We start from the raw sequence: 21165 nt of genomic DNA, 5'->3' as shown, positions 1-21165 counted from the left end.
TTGAGTCGTAAGGTTTTTTGGTTCATTTTCAGTCACTCTTGCAGTCTAACCACATTCACTGATTATGTTTATCAGTGGAAACAGTAGAAACACAATGTAAAACAGAATAACAGCAGTAACAATGGGAACACATAAAATGAGAATCTATTGCCTCTGTGCATGCTGGGAGAGTTCCCTACCTGCACTTACCTCGTCTAACATCAGTCACATGATCAGCTAATAATATAAATGCTGATTATAGGTTCAACTCTTTACTCATGTTGCCTTTGTTTTTTAAGATAACTCTACCCAGGTTTAAGAAATCAATCCTCAAACTGGCTTCAAATAACCAAATTATATAGATGAGAATTAACAGGACTATTGTAGCTTGATAACAGCGTGTTATCCTGCATTACTGAAGCGACATTAAAGAACATGGACCAAGTTATGCATCTTACTGTTGACAACTGACTGAGGTGAATTTGGGCTGTAGATTATTTTCAATTCATTTGTGGACTATTTACTCCATTTATGTATTTTTTATTAGTAGTTTGGTCTATAAAATGTCAAATAATGCTAAAAAATGACAATAACTGTTTCACAATCCAAATACTTAGTATCATAAAAGACTAAAGAAGATTATCAATGTACCTGGCAATTAATTTGCTACCGATGGATGAATCAACAACTTATCAACTAAACTTTGTCTATTCCTTTAATGATCACCCCCCCAAAATCAATACTTCGATACTTTTTTCTATCATAGAGACAGAAGACATTTAGAAGATATTTACTGTGATCAAAAAGTGGTTCTGTACAGCAGCTTTGCTACTTTTACCCTTTTCTCACACAGCTTCCTTTCTCTGTATGAATGAAGAAAGCTTTTCTATTCAGATAACAAGTGTGTGTTTCAATAAGTATTCCAGAGTGAGTAAACAGACACAATGAGAGAGAGACACAGGCCGACAGAAAGACAGAGGGAGGGGGGATATGAGTGGGAGAGGGGGCAGATCCTAAAATCCCATGAGGAAGTCATTATTTCCATCCCCTTGAAAACACACACACACACACACACACACACACACTCACACACACACGATAATACACAGTTTACACTCACATCATACAGAGGCACGTAAAGAATACACACACACACACACACACACACACACACACACAACCATCTCTGCATGGGGCAGAAATCAGTAAAGTTTATCTACCCTGCTTCCTCCCCCTTCCATTACCCTCACCCCCCCCTTCCTCCCTCTTTCTCCCTCCCTGTGAGTTGCAGGAGCTACAGTTATATCTGATTACGACACACTGGCTACCTCCAACGACGCATTACTCACCGCCTCACTCACAAGCTGGCGCGCTGCGCTTACATTTATATACTTGAGAGAGCCAAATGTTTTCACAAGGACGGACATTTTAAGAAGTTTTCTAACATTTGTTCATTTATTGAAGGAATATTTCAGTTTGAGTGTCCAGTTTTGTGTAATAATGGGGTTTAAATGTTGTAACAGAGTTGTCATGGTAAATGTAAGTTTGGGGTTAGATCAGTTTAGGGCTGAAGTATAATTGTGTTTTATCATGACTCAGATCTTCATTTTTTAATTTTGGCTGTGGCTAATGATAACACTGTACTCACTATTGTACAGTAATTGCTGGAAAAGCAGAAACATTGCCAGTCTGACAGAGTAAGAAACACGACCAGTGAAACAAATCACGCAGGATTTAAACAAAGTCCTGGGTGATCCAAACTCATTTGGAAGTGAACAGAAAAATTACCCAAAATGTTTCAATTATCTTTCACGGTTTATTGACCAGTTAACTTGTCTCAACTTCCTAAGCTATACAGGAGTAATACAGGGTAATTACCAATATTTCAGGTGTGCATACTTTCAGTATTTACCTGCAAAGAAAGTGGTTGACCTGGTTAATCTGACTAAATTATTGATTTGTTTACAACCAGACTGATTTTATGACTGGTTCTTCCTAGACTGATTACTTTCATTTGTATATGCTGTCATAACTGATTAAGATTATGGTCAAAGTAGGGACCCCATTGTTGCTGTGGGGTCCCTGGTTTGGGGCAGGAATGTTTTTTCCCTTCTCTCTTTAGTCTTTCCCGTCATCTCTCCACTGTCAGCTGTCTAATTAAAGGCATAAGATTCCCCCAAAAAGTTGTTGTAAATTGGAATAATCCTTTAAGAATTGACATCAGCTGATGCTTAATATCTAGGTTATGAGTTTATGTATAAATATGGTAAAGTCAATGGAAAGTTCTTAAAAAATATATTGTACAGTAATAAATATGCATGTGTGTGTCCGTGGGAGAGAGTTTATGTGTGTCACTCTGGTTGGACTACTCCATACTGCCCGGCTTCCTGCCAAAGGATTGCTCAGCATTTGACAAAAAAAATGGAGGGGGGGAGAAGAGAGACAGAGGGAGGGAGAGATAGGGAGAGAGGGAGAGAGAGAGATAGGGAGGGGGGGAGAGAGAGAGAGAGAGAGAGAGAGAGAGAGAGAAAGAGAGAGAGAGAGAGAGAGAGAGAGAGAGAGAGAGAGAGAGAGAGAGAGAGGGAGGGGAAGGGTCATTAGGGAGGAGGGACAAATACTGTATGAGGGAATGAGGGGTTGAAAAAGAGAGTGGTGGACCTGGAGCGCTGTAGACAGTGAGACAGACAGATAAAAGCAGCACAGACAAACACAACACACAACCGGACTGAAGCTTCCTCTCACATGCAGACACACACGTATACACACACACACATAAGTAAAGACAAACAGGTAGACAGCAGAGCGGACCTGAACCTCACCATACATCCCCACACACATACATACATTTCTTTTTCAGGCACTCAGTCAGCAGCAACAGCAGCAGCAACAGCAGTATGTTTCGGCGGAGGCTCCCCCAGGCAGTGTGCTTGCTATCGGCGTGTGTGTGTCTGGCTCTCGCCTATGAGGATGATATCGAGGTCAACTACGCTGACACCTACTACAATGAAATCACAGACGGAGAGACACCAGAACGTAAGTGTTAAATCATTTGTTTTTGTATCGTAAGGTGTATTTGACGAAGATTCTTAGATGACCATAGTTGTAATTTAATTAAATTCTGGGTGAAATAATTTCCTTCAGGGTTTATGCATGCTTTAGTGTGAGAGGTAAGATCATTAGATTTAATGTCCTTAGCAGTTCAGTCTGTCATATAGTGAAAATCAACATCTGACATGCTGACAGTGCTGAATTATGTCAGTCACAAATATACTGTAAAAAAGATAAGAGAATCCTTTATTAGTCCCACGATGGGGAAATTTACAAAATGAAGAAAACAGGAGACATAGAGGAGAAACAAAGGAACAAGTGCAATACTCTTGTAGTTGCAGTCCAATAATAAAGTAATATTTGCAGCGTTTGTGGTTTGGTTTAGTGAATTTAAATCCATTTATCAGCTGATTAAGTGATTCATTTTTATTAAAAAAGTGATAACGTTGCTGCTTTTCGTATGAGGGAGTCACGACTTCTAGCTGTCATGTTCTCTTGGGGTCAATTTTGTACTGTATACAGACTACTAGCAGAGACGGAGTTTGCGTATGAGACCAGCAGTATCAGAGAATATGCTGAGCCAGAAAAGCACGGGGCTTTTTTTCAGCTGCCAACCAGGACCAACACATATTACAGCATGAATGACTGGTCACCAATCACCAAAACGCTGCATCATTATGAAATTCTTCTCTCAGCTGTTTTGGAAAGCATCGCTGTTTCTTTGTGAGGTATAATAGAGAGTGAATGCAAGAATGTGTGCATAAAAGGAAGAGCGTGCGACGGAATGAGTGTGTGAGTGTGTTTTCATTTGTTTGTTGTTTTAAACCTGGCAGGAGGTATAATTGCAGCGCCAACAGTTAACAGGCTGCTCTGGGCACTGCTGCCTGCAAAGTGATTAAAGCTGATTGAAGAAGGCAACAATGAGAGTGGATTGAACAAATCACAGAGCATAGCTCAATACAAGCACAATACGCACATATTACAGCGCTGTAGAGAAAAAGAGATAGTTGAAACGTGCCAATTTGTTTATGACTACCAAAAGCATCAGTAGGACATACACACAAAAAACATAATTGGATAAAGAAGAAAAAGTAAGTCACGTGAGTTAAGTACAGTTAGTATGCAGGTATGTGAGGAAGGGCAGAGGTCAAAGCCTGGAGGAAGATGCAGCTCATTGCTTTTGAAGTGGTACACTAGAGGAATTTGAATTAATGAGGGCAACATAAGAGATGTAACTCTGAGGAGAATAACAGGCTAACTAACCACATGTATCAATGCATATAAACTTACAAATAGAACAGACTTTTGGTAAAAAGTGAGTAAAGATTGTACTTCTACTATACAATACAGTAGATTCATTTGTATATGTACTATTTGGATGGTGTCTTATAACCCTGAAGGGTGGTTTGTCTTCTTTTGAAAGACATACAAATTAATTCATTCATTCCCTGGTACATTTCAATCAATAAAACTAAATATGAGTACCATATAGTGTGTATAGTAGTAAGGTAACTACAGTAGCAGGATTTACTCTGTATCAGGTCGAAAGTAGTCCGCAGGGTTAAAAAAAAAAAAAGAGAGAGAGATAAAGTAATTTTGTTCTCTTTCTTTTCTGCTTCACTCACAGAGCCATCAAAATCATTTATAAACTTCTGTCTGACCTGCTTTTTTTAGTTTGGTAAGTCACTTCCAAGCAGAGGGACCTTTCAACCTCTGGAACAGGCAGCCAAAACAAAACCTGCAGTCCTGTGATAATACCTCTCCAGAATACTTTAGCGGGTATAAACAGAGTTTGAGAGGCTCAAAAGTTAATCAGAACAGTGTGTCTGACGGCTTTTCTCACTCCCCAATTGCTTTGCCCTGTGGTTTTGTTCCATCATCCCCTCCTTCCCCATGTTTCTCTTTATGCTTGTTATCTCTCACCAGGTCTTCCCTTTCCTTTTCCTCATCTCTCTTTACTTGTTCACACAGAAAGTCAGATGATCTTGCAGGAAAAGCAGTCAATTGTTCCCCTTTTCCTTCTCACGTTCTTATCTCTGTCCTGACAGGTTGACTTCCTCTCACCTGTGGTCTTCATTTTACCTGCCACTCAACCAACTTTCTCTATTTTATCTGACTATTCACAGTATTCTCCTCTCCCAGCAGACTAAAAAAAGCCAGATTTTTTCAAATTATGACCTGAACGTTGCTCTCACATTTGAAGAAGTCATAGTATGTTAAACTCTGCACATCTGGAGTTCTACTTCTACTACTACTTCATCACTCTTCTGTAGTAAAGGCAAAATATAAAGGAGTTTCTCTCTCTCTCTCTCGCTACCATCCCTATCTCCAGCCACACCGAGCGCAGCCCCCTGCAGTTCTCCAGACCTGACCAAATGGGACAAAATGTTTTCGATGCTGGAGAACAGTCAGATGAGGGAGACCATGCTGCTTCAGTATGCCGATGACATCGTCAAGGTGGAGATGGGGACGCTGCGTGGGGAAATGCTCAGGTTGGTTGGACTGAATGAAGCGGTCACTGTGATGATGGTCTGTTTTTATGATAATTGCACAATGTTAGCAGTCCCAAGGATCTTATAATATAGTGAGACAGGATTGACACTGAAACTTGAATATCAGTTACTGTTTCACCATCTCAGATCACATTACAATAAGTATTTGTGAAATATTTCTCTGAGTATATGTTTATTTATTGACTTGTGGAGCCGTTAATTTAACTCTGAGTTCAAATATTTCAAAGGTTTCTATGGTTTACTACACTGGGGATCAAAGTTTAAAACTGTGATGTGAAAATACAAGTATTGCTATTATTGATCCATTGACATATTAAAGACTAGGGCTGTAACTACCAATTATTTTCATTATCCTAAAGGTTGGTAAATAGATATTCATTTTACCATTGCAGTAGACAAAGAAAACTAAAAAGCATATTTAAGAGGCTAATGTGAGTGTTTTTTTTATGAGTAAATGGAAACATGGAATTAATTTCAGGCTAAATTCAAGGTTAAAGAAAGCTTTGTTATAGAAGATTAAAGCTCTAAAAGATCCTGAAGCAAATCGTTAACATTGGTTCTTTGGTCAGGTTTGTAGCCCAATACGGTGGCTCCTGTGGGGTTGCGGTGGAGACAGCAGGAAGAAGGATGGCCATGCAGCTGGAGGCCCGCCTCAGAGATACCCTGGAGCGCATCAAGTCGGGAGATCAGACTTCTGCCGCTGCTGGTGGGAATTCCGCCGGGAATTCAAACCCCCTGGAGGCGATGTTACAACAGCTTCTCTCTGCAGCACGAACGCAAGCGTCCCGACTTGCCAAGCTGGAGACAAGTTGCTTCAGTAGCGCAGGAGCTGGGATGGGGCTGAATTCAAAAACAAGATTCCAGCGTCCAGAGGGTGGACGGGCTGGGCAACAGGAGCAGGAGGTCACATCACGGGAAGTGGCTCTGGAAGCGGCGCTAGCTCAGCTGCAGCAGACAAGAGTGGAGCTCGAGGAGGGGCTGAGGTCATCGAAGCAGAGATATTTACCCGCAGGTAAGATATCCAAGTTCTCATCTTTCTCTCAACTCAGCAATCTCTGTGTCATCCTGTTTCTGTTTCTTTGTATTTGTCTTGACTCAAGTAGCAACCTATCCTGTTCCCTTCACTTACTAACATTATTCTCTGTCGATATGACCAAGTCAAACTTTGGAGAGAACAGGCTTATAGGCAGGTACGGAATCAGTTGTACAACACTTGGTTTAAAATGTATTAGAAACACATTTCGGTGGGGGAGGGGACACTGGGGGACTGAACATTAATCCTTCAAACTAAACATTTGCCTTGCCTTCAGCTATTTGCATTAACAGATATATAAACATAAAGATAAGGATAATACACAACCACAGCCTTTGGACAGAAATCCTACTGGACTGACAAATTATTCCTAGATCTATTTCAACTAAAGCTTCCACTCTGGTATACAGTCCGTCCCTGAGAAAGCAACTGACTAATAATACTGTGAGTTATATGAGTAAGCATGAGTAATAAAACATGGACCAGGTCATTTAACTGAGACAATTTAATTTCCTTGAACTGATTCGTCAAGGAAAAAAGCACCTGAAAAAAGTAAACGTTATAATACTCATTTCAGTGACCCCAGCATACACACACACATGCAAGGACACCTTTACAGTCCACAAATGTCAATCTAGCCTACATACAGACCAGAGGGAGGTGTAATCATTAGCTGGTCACCACAAAAACCACAAAAAGCACCCTGGGAAAGCAGAACCAGATGGGAACTATCATGAGCACACACATTCGGTGCACTCAAAATGTCTTTTTTCACCATTATTCTCTGAGTGGCAGAAACTTGAGACAAATGTAACATCAATATTAGGGATCGCCGGTTTTAGTAGAGTAGGAGTGTGTCTGCTAACTGGAGGGTGGCTGAGAGAGAGAGAGAGAGAGAGAGAGAGAGGGAGAAAGGGGAAACAGGCCAAGACAGAGAAAGAGAAATGAGAGCCAGAAAGTTGACTGGAGAAAAAAAACCCACTAAAGACAATGAATAAATCTGTAGAATGGATGCAAATTGGGAGGATAAGCACTTTCCACATGTTTTAGGTGTCAGAAATGTTTGCACACAGGTTTGTACTACCTACAGAGCTCAACTGCACAACATGTATTTACTATTCTTTGTATTGTGTAATGGAGATTAAATGGTAAGGCTTCACTCAGAGAACCAGAGTTCGAAGGGGACTCATTGTTAGTTAGTATTTTGCATGTGTAGAACAAGGAACAACAAGAAGAGAGTCAAATCCAATGAACCAAATGACCAAATATAAACTGAACCACAACTGTGTCTCATTCAACTCTACTTATATATCCAATGCTGACCACCAGATGCACCTTTTCAAAGTGTTCAGTGTGGTCATACTGAGGAGAGCGCACTTCTGGCTTGAGAAGCATCTGCAGAAGTTCATGTTTCCAATTTTCCAATCTATGTTGTGTGGCCCCAGTCAATGGATAGCGTATCTCTCTTATACAGCAACAAACTCACACAATATGAGAGGGGAGATTGAGACTCATATTCAACTCGAATTTAATGCGGAGTCACCCAGGGTTCAATTTTAGGCCCAATTTCTTTTTAACCACTATGTTGTTAACATCTAACTTTAACTCCCCTTAAAACAGAAACAAACACAACAACAACAACAACAACAACAACCCAGAGGATATCAAACACTATTATTGCCCATCATCACTGGCTCCCTGTTAAAACACAAAGTTAAAACTGATGTGTTGTTATTGATATAGCACTTTTTTTATGCTTTGAGTGGTCATAACGACTAGAAAAGCGCTATATAAAGTACAGTCCATTTACCATTTTCCCTTAGGATGGACTGTGTTGTGTAAAGGATGCTACATTTAAAAACTTAAAAACTTGATTTGACATCTGCACAAAGGCAGAGTATTATTACCCCAGAATGTGATCTATTGTAGGAGGACATACTTCAAACTATTTTATATTGTTGTTAGGACATCCAGCAATAGCTCAAGATGGGTAGACTTAAAATAAATTGTATTGTGTTGTCTGGGACCTGCACATTAAATGACTTAGCTGTCATTGCTCAGACAAAGTTGAATGAGATGCTTCTTGTGAAGTGATAATGACCTCTGTTACCTTTTCATGTTGCATAGGTTGTGAGATGGCGCTTCTCTTCCCCATGCGTTCCCGTCGCATCTACACTTCTGTTGTACCAGACGTCCCTCTTTCACTGTCCTCCTTCACCGTCTGCCTGTGGTTCAAGCCCACCTCCATCTCCAATAAAACCGTGCTGTTCTCCTACGGCAACCGTCGGAACCCGTATGAGATCCAGCTGCTACTCGGCCAAACTTCGGCCTTCTTCACGATCGGAGGAGAGGCTCACCTGGTAGAGGCACGGGGTGTGGTGAACCCAGGAGGCGCATCAGAATGGATCCACCTGTGTGGAGCTTGGTCGTCCAAGCAAGGCCTGGCGTCCCTTTGGGCAGGTGGGAAAAAGGTGACCTCCACACCTGGAGTGGCTGAGGGACACGTCTTACCCGACGGAGGCTCACTCCAGCTGGGGCAGGAAAGGAATGGCTGCTGCCCTCTGACTCCAGGCAGTGGGAACGGGGTGCCAGGGTTTGAGGGAGGGTTCGACCCCAAGATGGCATTCGCAGGAAAGATGACAGGAGTGAACATGTGGGACAGGGTGCTGTCAGAGGAAGAGATCTCCCATCTGGCTTTGAAGGAGGGCCAGGGCTGCGAGCGGAGGGGGAACATAGTGGCATGGGGCGTGACGGAGATGGTACCACATGGAGGCGCTCAGTTCATCAACTAACAGACTCATCAGCATCATCATAGTCATCGAGAACATCAGCAACAACGTAATAAGCTTTCATGCTAAAACTGAGGAAACAACTGCTTGCTTTTTCATTATCATCTTTGTCACCATAGTTTAATGCCTTAACTTTTGTGTTGCTATCAAGATTGTCTTGTTTTTCATCATCTTCATCGCTTTCATTACCATGAACAGTAATGCTGCAATGAACTCTCCTGGATGTGACGGAATCAACTGAGAGTAAATCAATGCTATGAGAGACTGAAGTTTATTTTATACCTCTTGAACTGAGGCCGTAACGCACACATGCACTCAATGACACACACACACACATGCACGCATGCACACACACACACACACACACACACAAACACACACACACACACACACAATCACAATCACCTTCCTGTTGTAGCAGGAAATGTGATGCAGGAAGCAGCATTTACCAATGACTTAATGGAGTGCAAGAAAGACCAAGAGTCTGTTGTTAAAGTGAACAGGGTTCTGAGCCAGTAAACAGGAATAATCACCAGAGAGCCATGCAGGAGAGGAAATTAAAAGTTCACAGACAGTTACGAGAGATTATCTTGTGATTGCAGAGTGACGTACCTTTAGAGTAACAATGCCTTTTCCCTCTTTCTTTCAAGATTTGTACAAGTTTTTAATCTATTTTCAATACAAAGCCTGTTTTGCCATAAAGAGTTTGCTTTCCTACATTTGCAGTCTTGCAGGCACCATTATTAGAAACTGAAGACTAGTCAGGTGTTACAACTGAAAGAAGAGGTACCACACTAATGTTAGAAATGTGAGAAACATTTTGTAATTTAATGTGCAGCACAACATATGATCTATCAAACACTTGTGTGGCTGAAAACTGCTGTACTTGCTTCCTTTAAAGCATGGCCAACTAGTAACTCTAGAAATAGCTTCAAAGAAAGTTGTAGAAATTATTTTAGTTTAGTAAACTTTTTCCAAAACGTGTAATCATGGACATGTTTACATTCATATGAGTTATCTAATTTTATTTCTGCTTTGTTAGTTTTTTAGTTTTCTAGTTTGCCTTTAAATGTAGGGTAATATATGTTTGTCTCCTTTTTTGATACTGCATTAAGTAATGAGAGTAAAATTGTTATATTTGTCATTTGAGATTGACATTGTTTTTATGTATTTGATAAAAAAAAAAAAACTGAGGACATGTTTACACAGTCTAATCTTTTATGAACTGAATTTTATTGTATTATACTGTACATTTCTTTTGTTGTTCTTGTTAATGATGTTAACAGGTGAAATTGAATGTATTTTGTACATAAATATATTTTACATAACATTGGTTGGATGAATGGAGAGTGATGTATGAATAAAGATTTCAAGTTAGAGTGTATTTGCTTGCCTGACAATCAGTGTTTTCATTTTCTTTCATTTCAAAATCTTATTAACGCAATCTTGCAACTTTTTGGTTAAACATGATCTGCTCGCAGCCTTTAAACAATAACATTATGTCTTCTGTACCTGCACCTTTGTCTCTCAACTTTGCTTTTGCTCAGGGTTTTGAAGTTTTTCCATTTTCTCTTTTTTAAAGCAGAAAGAACACTCACAAATGAAAAGTTAATATTAGCAAACTGTAGACATTACTGTGTAGTGAGTTAGTTTTCTGACTCTCTGACTCTTCTCTCCTTGTTCTATTGTTACATCATGTTTTAGTATTTAACATTAAACCTTAATTTTCCACTGTGGTTGTTCAATTTCACTCATCACTCATCATAATGAATGCAGATAATTCCGTACAATGAAACACCTCTATCCCAGGTTGACAAAGCACCCATATAAGGCCTCACTAAATGGCCTAATGAGTATGAAGATTATTTTCGGGTCAACAACGTCATAAAAACATCAAACGAGGGAAAATCTTTTGGAAGAATGGTTCAAGGAGCGCTGAATCTGTTCTGCAGGCTCATGGTGGAACAAAATCTTAGTAATGCATCGTGTGTTGCTTTTTCTTGCTTTCATGTATCACCCATCTGTAGATATAATCATTATTCAAGACAAGTCTGACAATGAGAAGATTAATGAATGAATGAAATGCAAGTTGTTTGTGGCCAGCATATGTTTATAGTTTTACTGTGGCACATTCAGGTACGTGCCCATTTGTGAAATATCACAGGTGTCTCCTTTGTGACCTGTTACGAAACAGAAATGTCACCTTTAACACCCTCCCCCCACACACACACACACACATACACACACTTCCTCACATTGCCTTCTCTTAACTTTACAAGAAAGTGTACAGTAACTACATGTGTTTCGCAGCGGGGGACCCAGAAAGACGTATTACTTTGACAGATGATGCATTCCAAACTTTACTGTTACCTTAAGATATCAGGTTTTCCATAGAGAAGGAAGGAACTCTTGGCTCTATAGCCCTGTATGGGGCCACAGCAGCACCATATGTTTCTGTGAGCAGGTACAGCTGTGAGTGTGTGTGTGTGTGTGTGTGTGTGTGTGTGTGTGTGTGTGTGTGTGTGTGTGTGTGTGTGTGTGTGTGTGTGTGTGTGTGTGTGTGTATGTATGTATGTATGTGACATTTAAAAGTTGGCCGAGCCCTGTCATGGCTTACTGTAGCAGGCTGTAAAACCTTCACATAAAACCTGTTGGCTTCCTTTAACTAGTAAACACACACACGCACGCACACACACATCCTCATGAACCTCACAGTGCAGTTCAAGCTTTAGTATCAGACCCTTATGCTTGTATAACCAACGCATCACACCCTCCATCGTCAATCTCAACCAAACCCCATTACATCAGCTCACTTCCTGAACAGATTGCTGCTGGGAGAGACAGAGAGGTCATCTGTTATTGCTTCAATGAGCTGCGTGTGTGTGTGTGTGTGTGTATCTGTGCGTGTGTGTGTGTGGACGTTTCTGACTGCTTGCGTGTGTTTGCAGTCTTGTGTTTATGTTGTGCTGTGTTTATGTTGAGGTTTCAACAAGGAGAAGAAAGCTGGTAGAGGGTCCAGGATTGTTAAAACGCAACATGAGGGTGAAACGTTCAGAGAGAAGTGGATGAGCCCCAGCAGCGAGCTGCAGTAGGGGGTAAAAATTTGAAACTGCCAAGGCTGCATTAAATACTGCCCAAGGAAACATAAATCTGAACTTTTTATGATAAAGCCCTCAAGCCTTGTTCACTTTCATCCTCGCTCCACTCTCAGTGTGTGTGTGTCGGTGTGTGTGTCATATTCCAGCTTTAATAAGGCCCACCATCAAGTTCATCACCTCCTGTCAAGCTGGATCACAGCCGCTGGGAGCTTTAGTGAATATTTGCAAACAACTTTCTGTCTCTCTAATCTTCGCCTCCCTCTCCCTTTTCTCATTCTTCACGTTTTTCCAAGTGCACAAACACGGACCAGTTTTCTTTGTGACCGTGTGTATCATTCTGTTTGATCATACTGTAATGTGATACTATGTGGTGACTTGAGTGTCGTAAATGTATTGGAAAGTAATTTCGGGGACAAAGTTTTGAAACAAAACATTATGACCGAATCTAAGTTGACCATTAAGCAACTAGGCAGGAGTGTGTGGACTAAAAAGTGTGAAATATTCAAATGAAATGTATTTAAATTACACACTATTTCATCTCTGTCAGCTTCTCAAATGAGCTGAGTTTGACTTTGGTGTAACGCCCGGTGCATGAAGGAGTCATTCGGTATCGCAAAGTAACACCAAGAAAGTGCTGGACAGCTAAATATAATAATATTCACATAAATATTAAATATAAATATATAACTTTATTTAAATTGAGAAACAGTCAAATCAGGAAAAAGATTTTTTAACTTTACCCAACAGTAAATTATACATCTGAAGCCACCCTGCTCTTGGTTTAGATTCACACAATCCAAAAAAGGTGACGCTTTGGCACTACAGTGGAACAAACAATACCAGGAACAACCAGAGATGACAGTTATAGCTGGTTAATTAGATACAAATGCCCCCAGACATAATCCTTTTTGGGTTTTTTTGTTAGAATAAATATCTTGTCAATGGAGGGGAATTAGCTACTTTGATGTAATGAAAGAAATGTAATAGCTTTGTATTTCTGAAGAAAAATTGGGAAGCTTAGCATATTGCAGCCATTACAGGAAACGGTTCTTAATGGACTTTCACATGGAACTTTTAATACAAGACCCTAATGAAAAATGAGTCTTGTGTTCATGGGATTGATAAAGCCACTCTAATTAGAAAAATACGTAATTCCGGTTATCCTGTTGGCAGGGACAAGATATTATCTCTATTTTCACCAACATATTTAGGAAACAAAGGTGCAAGATGTCTTCCAACTATTTGACACTCTAAGCCCAAAACCTGGCGAAACTTCACTTGCAAACCGAACCAGACAGCAGAGAGCTAAGCTGTTTCATGTGCTGAGCTGCTGGCAGAATATGTGCTCGGTGGGAGCATCACCATGGTGGGTGCCTCACTCTGGTGCAGTGTGAGGTGATTAGCATCACGTGCCAGTGTGTGATTTCTGTGTGTGTGTGTGTGTGTGTGTGAGTTGTTAGTTCAACATGATGCCAAAAGTACCGATTGATTTCCACATTTAAATGCACACTGAGCCACGCAAAAAGCATGTTCACTATGAGAATAAGAGAAAGTAAAGCGGTTCTCTGTGTTCTAATAAGTCAAGCCCTGCTGTTCGTGTGGGAGTGTGAGTGTGTGTGTTTGTGTGTGTGTGTGTGGGAGTGTGTGTGTGTGTGTGTGGGAGTGTACATGTGTGCGAAAGCCTGAGGGGTAAACAGATCTCCATTAGTCTGTGCTAACTACAGCTCTTTAGGGAACTATACTACACTAATGAGCTTGAACAGCCTATGTGTAGAAAAAAGGGTTAAAAGGGCAGGAAAATGGTTTCAGGGAATATCTTTCTTTAACAACTGACCAGGGGTCAGCTGGGTTTCCCTCTTTGACCTTAACTGTTAAGAAGGGAAGTTGAAGACAATGATGCAGATCAATGCCTGAGGAGAATTTCACCTTACACTCCTGAAGGACTTTCAGTGCATTTTTGTTCTGATTTTAGAGTCACTTCCTCACACAGTATAGCTGCATTCTTATTATTATATCAGTGTTTGTGACATATGTGAAAGTGGGAAAGTTACATCAGTTCATGAATACAAGAACATATGTGGACAAGTTGCAACAGCAATTAACCTGTTTTATATGTTTTGCTCAAGTAGTAAAGTAGAGAAAAGAGACACAGGGACAAAAATAACCTGCCCAAGCCAAACTGCTATTTTAATTTTATCCCCAAATTCACTACTTGTTACGCATGAATTTCCATGCTGCATCAAAGTTAAAAGCTAACATTGAAATGATTTGTAACAGCTGCTATTTACCATCATTATAATCCTCAAGGAGCTAGCAAATATTATAATAGTAGTCACTCCTGCTCATGATAGGATAAGACTGAGGCTTACCACCACAACTAGTGATTACAACAGCGGTCAATTTTTCCACTCCAGTAAAATAGTTAATTCCAGTGTTGCCAGTCTGAAGCAGTATTCTTTCTATAAGTCAAACCAACATACTCACCATCAACAACGGTACAACAACAATAGTGCATATGATGGACTTGTTCATCATTTTTATGCAGAGCTTTCCTCTTTCTGTGCCACTCTTTCTTTTATAGTTTGCACTACACAAAAGGCACACGACCACACACACATCTCCCTAAGTGTGTTAGAAGATCTGTATCTATCTGGGGCAGAAAAACTCAGAGAGGAGAGTAATGAAGGGGGCTGAAACTGCACAGCACTGGATGTTTGTGTGCATTTATGTTCATATGTATGCAAAGCATGTATACATAATAAAATATTCATCATTTCCTACCTCCCAGCACACTGAGTGCTATGGCCTCTGTGTGTTCAGCCAGTAGATCAGCTTTGGCTATAGCAGCCAGAGAGAGATAACTGGACATGTTCCTGCTCAGCTCCCTGTTCCCTCTCTGCAGGAACCGCACAGCTACTGGGACGGCCAGCACCATGACCGAAGGACAACTGTAGTTCTGAGGGGACAGAAGCAGAGACACAGCAGTCTTTATATATTCAGGGAAAGACACTTTATAAAAGGTTCTATATGTAAGAATATCCCCAGTCCAGCCTGTCCCTGTCTGGACGCTACAGTGACTCTCTATCGCCTCTTGAGGTACAAAGTGGTATTATGAGACAAGGTAGGCCGGGTAATAACATTATACATAGCACCTTTAACACTAAGTAATTATTTGCATTTTAAGCCAGCAAAATGATCAGCAGTGATGCAAAGCATATTTTCAATTTGATTAAATGAGTAAAAACATGTGAAAATACTGGTATGGTCCTTAAAGCTGACTAACTTGTTCCATATTTTACTATTACCAAAATGATGAAACACAACTAACTGTGTTTTTCAAATCGATGATGGAGGGTAAAACTACAATACCATACAGGACAGAACAGGAGAACAATGAGCAGCTGGCATTGACAGAAGCATGGATTTGTTTGATGGAGATCCAGGTATCTCCATTTCTGCATGTGAGAGAGAAGACAGCAAAGGCAGCTTGTTTTTTTTTTTTTTTTAAAGTGCTGGCCTCTATTTCTCATTATCTACAATTGCTGAGAAGCACAGGCGCCTGATCTTTGGCACTCAACAGCGAGCTATTTAATAGATTTTTTTGTCATTTCAGACAAACAGCCATGATTAACATTTTCCTCAAACAATGCAATAAGTGACAGATTAAAACAGGCTAAGACCATCATAAAATGATGCAAGTATGAAAAGTAAAGGAAGGAGGGAGTGTTTTGTTTGTATTTGAGGATGCAGCCCCATGCAGAAGTGTGTCATTTGTCATTTACAGACATGTGCATGAGGAAGAGGATTTGGAATGCACTAGCACCCTCAACAGGAGAGTCTGAGGTTTGCTGAACTTGGGCTTTGCTGATCCATCTCACACACACACCACACCCATATACACAAATATGATACTCTTTTTTGTTGGCTTTAAGACTGCAGCTTTGGTTTTCATATTTTTAATCTATTTTTACATGGAAACATCTTATTGATACTGAAGTCACTGAAACTGTCATACCTCTTTTCTGCCACATGATGGCAGTGCAGACAATGCTTCCTCAAAAAGGTTTTTCCACCAATCAATCAATCCAATATATCTAATCACTGTCTAATTGTAATGCACTGGAATGCTAGTAAAAAAAAAAAAAAAAAAAACGTAAACTGCAAAATCTATTGTACCTGTGACACAACCTGCTGTGTTATTATTAGAGCTTTTAGCTGACTGTCGTATTATACCGTTATATGACAAGCTACATGATGTACTCAGTCTGCATTTGAAAGTGTTAAACACAACATATACTGTAGAGTCAATACTCCCTGCTGTCTGCAGTCGGCATAAGGTGAGAGTCAATAGGGGGACCCCTAACATGTTCCTCATGTATGAATGCACAGAATTCATTAATCTGTCTCCTCTCACTCTATTTTATCCTACTGCAGAGTCACTTCAACATCAGGCTTTGCTCAGATCAAGCAACTCACATATTAAAAAAAACACAAAAGGATGGATGGATGTGTTGCAGATAAGCAGCGTGCTAACAATATCCTACTGCCTACAGTCTGATCCCTGCATCTCTCCTCATCTCTGTGGGATTTTCAGTGGAAGGGTGAGAGGAGTGTTTGTGCATCTGCAGATTCAAAATGACAGGAAGTGAAAGCGAGAGGAGACAAGAGGAGAGATGAAGATAGTGGGAGGGTAAGGGAAGGTGAGAAAGAAAGAGACAGGAAAACAAGTAAAGTGAAGGCAAGATAAAAACAGATTGAGAGAGACAGCAAAGGGTGATCCCTTGATAATAGTTGGAGTTAGGACATCAGAGCCAGGAGCGTCCTACCTCTGTGTGTGTGTGTGTGTGTGTGTGTGTGTGTGTGTGTGTGTGTGTGTGTGTGTGTGTGTGCGTGTGTGTGTGTGTGTGTGCGTGTGTGTGTATGGATGCCTTTCCTAAAAAATCTGTCTCATTACGGTGGTATTACGCACATTCCCATTCCCACAGGAAATAGGCAGGGGGAGAGAGAGAAGGTGGAGGAGATAGAATCCCTCTGCTTTTAAGCCTTTCAGCTGTTTATGTCTGACGGGAAAAGATTAGATTTAGATGTTAAAGACCTTCGGCAGTGATTACAATAAAGTATATTTGCTCTTAAAGCAAAAATCCACCTTGGGATATGTTGCATGATGCATCATTAATTTCTGATACTCAGTGATGAAACATTGTAAATTATACTTAAGTACCCACTGTCCCTCAATGCTGCTAATGAAATCTGTGCTAAACTGAAAAATGCCAGTTTAAATTAATGCCACCTTTCACTTAAAGCTCGAGCAGCTCCATTCACAAAATTTGGACATATCTTGTCATAATTAACTCAAAGCAGGCTTGAACAGTCTTGCATAAAGTACATAAGCAACCCAGATCAGTCAATTGTTGCAAAAAGAAAGGAAAACTAGAGCAGCGTTCTTCTTAGCTGCGGCTGATGAAACTGTATGGAGAATATAAAAGGAGCCATCACCAAAAAGGACAACACTGCCGCAATTAACAAGGCAAAAGAGATGACTTGGCAAAAAATTGCTGATAGATTAAATGTGCAAGTTACATTAACCTACTCATTGTTTTAGTTTTATTTGTTAATAAATGATATTCAGATACAGTAAGACCGTGGCTATATTATCAGTAGACTAAATAATATCCGATGTATGGTGTAGGCTAACTTAGAAGATCTAACATGTGCATGTACTGTTAATTAGCCTCATTTGGTGAGTTTAAAGCCTTTCTGACCTAGTAACCCTTAGCCTACATTCATTCTTGTCTGTTTCATCTCAACAGGAGGCATCTCCAACAGCCAAAAAAAGAACATGCCAAGTGAAAATGAAGCATAAAAATATTTTCCAGAGTGGTAAGTAGCACTGCAAATGTGAAATGGATTTGTTAAAATAGTTGCTGATCTGAAAATATGTACCATTTTAGCCACCAAAAGAAGACTACTGCTACTGACTGGGGACCTCAGGCCCACAGAGGAGCTACCATTAGTTGGGGGAGCTGATTAATAAAGGGAATAAAGGGGGGCAAGTGGGAGCAATAGGTATTGTCTACTACTTTTCCTCAACAGGTATTAGTCTCCCCAATGGTAAAAAACGGTACGCCTGTATCTTTCAGTGAGTGGATACACTACATGCCTGCTAGATCCCCCAATTCAAGATGCCAAGGCTTACCTGACCCATGAGTAGTTCTTGTTTTGTACAAACTGTGCAGCTTATGCAATTCTTTCTTCTTTTGCTTTAACAAATGCAGTGTTCTTCTATTTGCAGCCCCATATCTAGGGCCCTTGATGAGGGGACTATTTCTGCAGTCACAGAAATGCCAGAGGTAAGACCAAATGTGAAATGTTTTGGATGTGTCTGCATTCTTCATATTATGTAAAATCATACGTCTTGCTACAGGACACGAACGGAACAACAGGAGCTTCAGCAAGAAGTGAAGTAAGTAATTATTTACAATGCATCCGGAAAGTATTCACACCCCTTCACTTTCCCCACATTTTGTTATGTCACAGCCTTATTCCAAATTGGATTAAATTATTTTTTTTCCTCATCAATCTACACACAATACCCCATAATGACAAAGCGAAAAAGATGTTTTAGAAATTATTGAAATGTATTAAAAATAAAAAAATAAAATCGCATGTACAAATTGTGGGAAAAATGAAGGGGTGTGAATACTTTCTAGATGCACTGTATATTGGTATGACCAATTACATAACTGGCTACTCTTTGAAACATTTTCTATTTCACAGGATGCCATATACAAGTGTCAGTGTTTGTTAGCATTGAAAGAAACTGGACATCGACTATCAAAAGTTAAAGATTAAGAAGTTGCCGTTTGAGATAAAGAAATTGGAGAAGGCTGTAAGTACAAATTTAAACACAGCAGAAGGTCATGATATGGACATTATTTAGAGCTGTACTTACAACTTGAACAAAATGAGTGAATGAATAAATAACTTCAAAAAAGAAATCGGCACACTCTTTTTTATGAAATTATAAATGCCAAGCTTTCAAATAAACAGTGTGAGAAAAAGCTCTGAACACGGGAATGGAAAGGCAAGCTTGAAAATACACTTGACGGAGATGTTTTTTAGGATTCTGTTTCTGCCCGTCTGACATTCTTTGACAAACAGCTAAATTAAGCTAGCCAGTTAGCCTGCTACGGAGCAGTATAAGTTACATTGGTTACTGGGCAGAGAGTCATATAAGAAACAGTAATGGAACGATACTTAGACTTATCACAATAAGCTACTTCCTTTTATCTGCCTTGATGAAATACCCCCAAGAGTTGCCTTCAAAGGGTACAACTGAGCGGTTGCAAGATAATTAATGCGAAAGAAAAAAAAAAGTTTTGTTACTCAGTTTTGTTGCTTTATTACTGATATACTGATATGTTTTGTCTCAAGGCTTCTAACAGTTTTACAGATCAAACAAACTCTTGAGTTTTAGAGGAGAATATTTAAATACTCACAACTCATCAATTTCCAAAACATTTTTAATCAGTTTAATTACATAGACCCAAATAATATGGAGTAAATCTGGGCTTCTGGGGCCCCTGGGCAGTTGCCAGAAATGCATCTCATAAGCATATTCAATTTGCAACAAGATATCATTTTAAGAAAAATATTGGGAGTCACTGGTTTGGACAACTCTAGACAACACAAACAAATGATATGTTGCTGAAATGTGCAAACACCATGTGAGTGGTGTCAACAGGTGCAGTTTGTGTAAAGGTATGAACTGTACAGTATGTGCAGTTTGAGCTTCAGGCAAAACAAAAACAGAAGTATTTTTCTCACACACCACTAAGAACAATGCCTCAGTTGTGTGTATCTGATCGTTGTGTTCAGTGTGTGTGTGTGTGTGTGTGTGTGTGTGTTAGTGTGTGTGTGGTGTGAATATGTACCTGCAGGATACAGCTGGTGATGTCTGAGGCTATCTTGGCGTGCGGTGTGTCCTCTGTGTTTTCACCTTCCGGGGTGAGGTTATGTTCCAAACACGACTCCCACAGTCCCACCAGTGCCGTGCTGTGTCGTTCGATGGAGCCTGTCTCCCTTATGGCCGTAGTGATGCGCGTTATGCAAATCTCCACCACAGCCTGGTCATTGTCATTGGTCAAATAGTCCTGAAAGTAAGGATACAATGATAAATTAAGGACAAAAACATGAATAATGGATAAACTCATGAATAATGAATTAAACTGACATTTGCCCTGGAGCATTTTGAATGAAAGTAATCTATGCATGTGATGGTTACACCTGTCTAATCATTCCTACTGACCGGAGAGCAGGAGATGGTCTTGATCTGGTCCAGAGCCTGAGACAGGCAGTCTTCGATCTCTGCATCCTCCAGAGAAAACAGATCGCCCGCTCTGGACAGATCCCTCTGGCCCAGGACCTGACTGAACAGCTGGTGCATCCTGGTCTTGGTTGAGGACTCTTTTCAGACCAGTTTGGGACTGTTTAAGATCCCTTAATTGAGAATGAATATATCCACAACATAATAATCCAAGAAAATCTTAAATTACAGTAAGATTTTTACCTTTAAAGTTTCCTTTGCATCATGATCCCAAGTGGGTAGAAAGCAAAGTTAAAATAGATGCACATTTTTAAGGATTATTTGAGTTATCCAGTGTCCAGGTCCTGTGAATCCACTCTAGGTGGTAAAATAACTGAGA

The 21165-nt window shown here is 40.1% G+C and overlaps 2 protein-coding genes across 3 annotated transcripts in view; one reads left to right on the top strand and one right to left on the bottom strand.

The window, feature by feature from the left end:
- Nucleotides 1–20906, bottom strand: part of veph1 (ventricular zone expressed PH domain-containing 1) — a 64131-nt gene extending 43225 nt beyond the window's left edge. For both annotated transcript variants that reach the window (XM_062419666.1, XM_062419663.1), the window contains exons 1-3: nt 20769–20906; nt 20395–20613; nt 15242–15416 (exon numbers count right to left, since the gene is read on the bottom strand). In XM_062419666.1, coding sequence (XP_062275650.1) covers nt 15242–15416; nt 20395–20613; nt 20769–20906 — 532 coding nt within the window. The remainder of the gene's footprint in view (nt 1–15241; nt 15417–20394; nt 20614–20768) is intronic.
- On the top strand, nt 2874–9365 carry ptx3a (pentraxin 3, long a). Its single transcript, XM_062419538.1, has 4 exons — nt 2874–3012; nt 5360–5519; nt 6110–6552; nt 8701–9365. The coding sequence occupies exons 1-4, from the start codon at nt 2874–2876 to the stop codon at nt 9363–9365; spliced, it is 1407 nt and encodes a 468-aa protein (XP_062275522.1).
- Nucleotides 20907–21165: the final 259 nt, after the last annotated feature.

This window comes from Scomber scombrus, chromosome 5, assembly GCF_963691925.1.
Source record: "Scomber scombrus chromosome 5, fScoSco1.1, whole genome shotgun sequence".
Classification (NCBI taxonomy): domain Eukaryota; kingdom Metazoa; phylum Chordata; class Actinopteri; order Scombriformes; family Scombridae; genus Scomber; species Scomber scombrus.
This window is presented reverse-complemented; position numbering and strand designations above follow the sequence as displayed.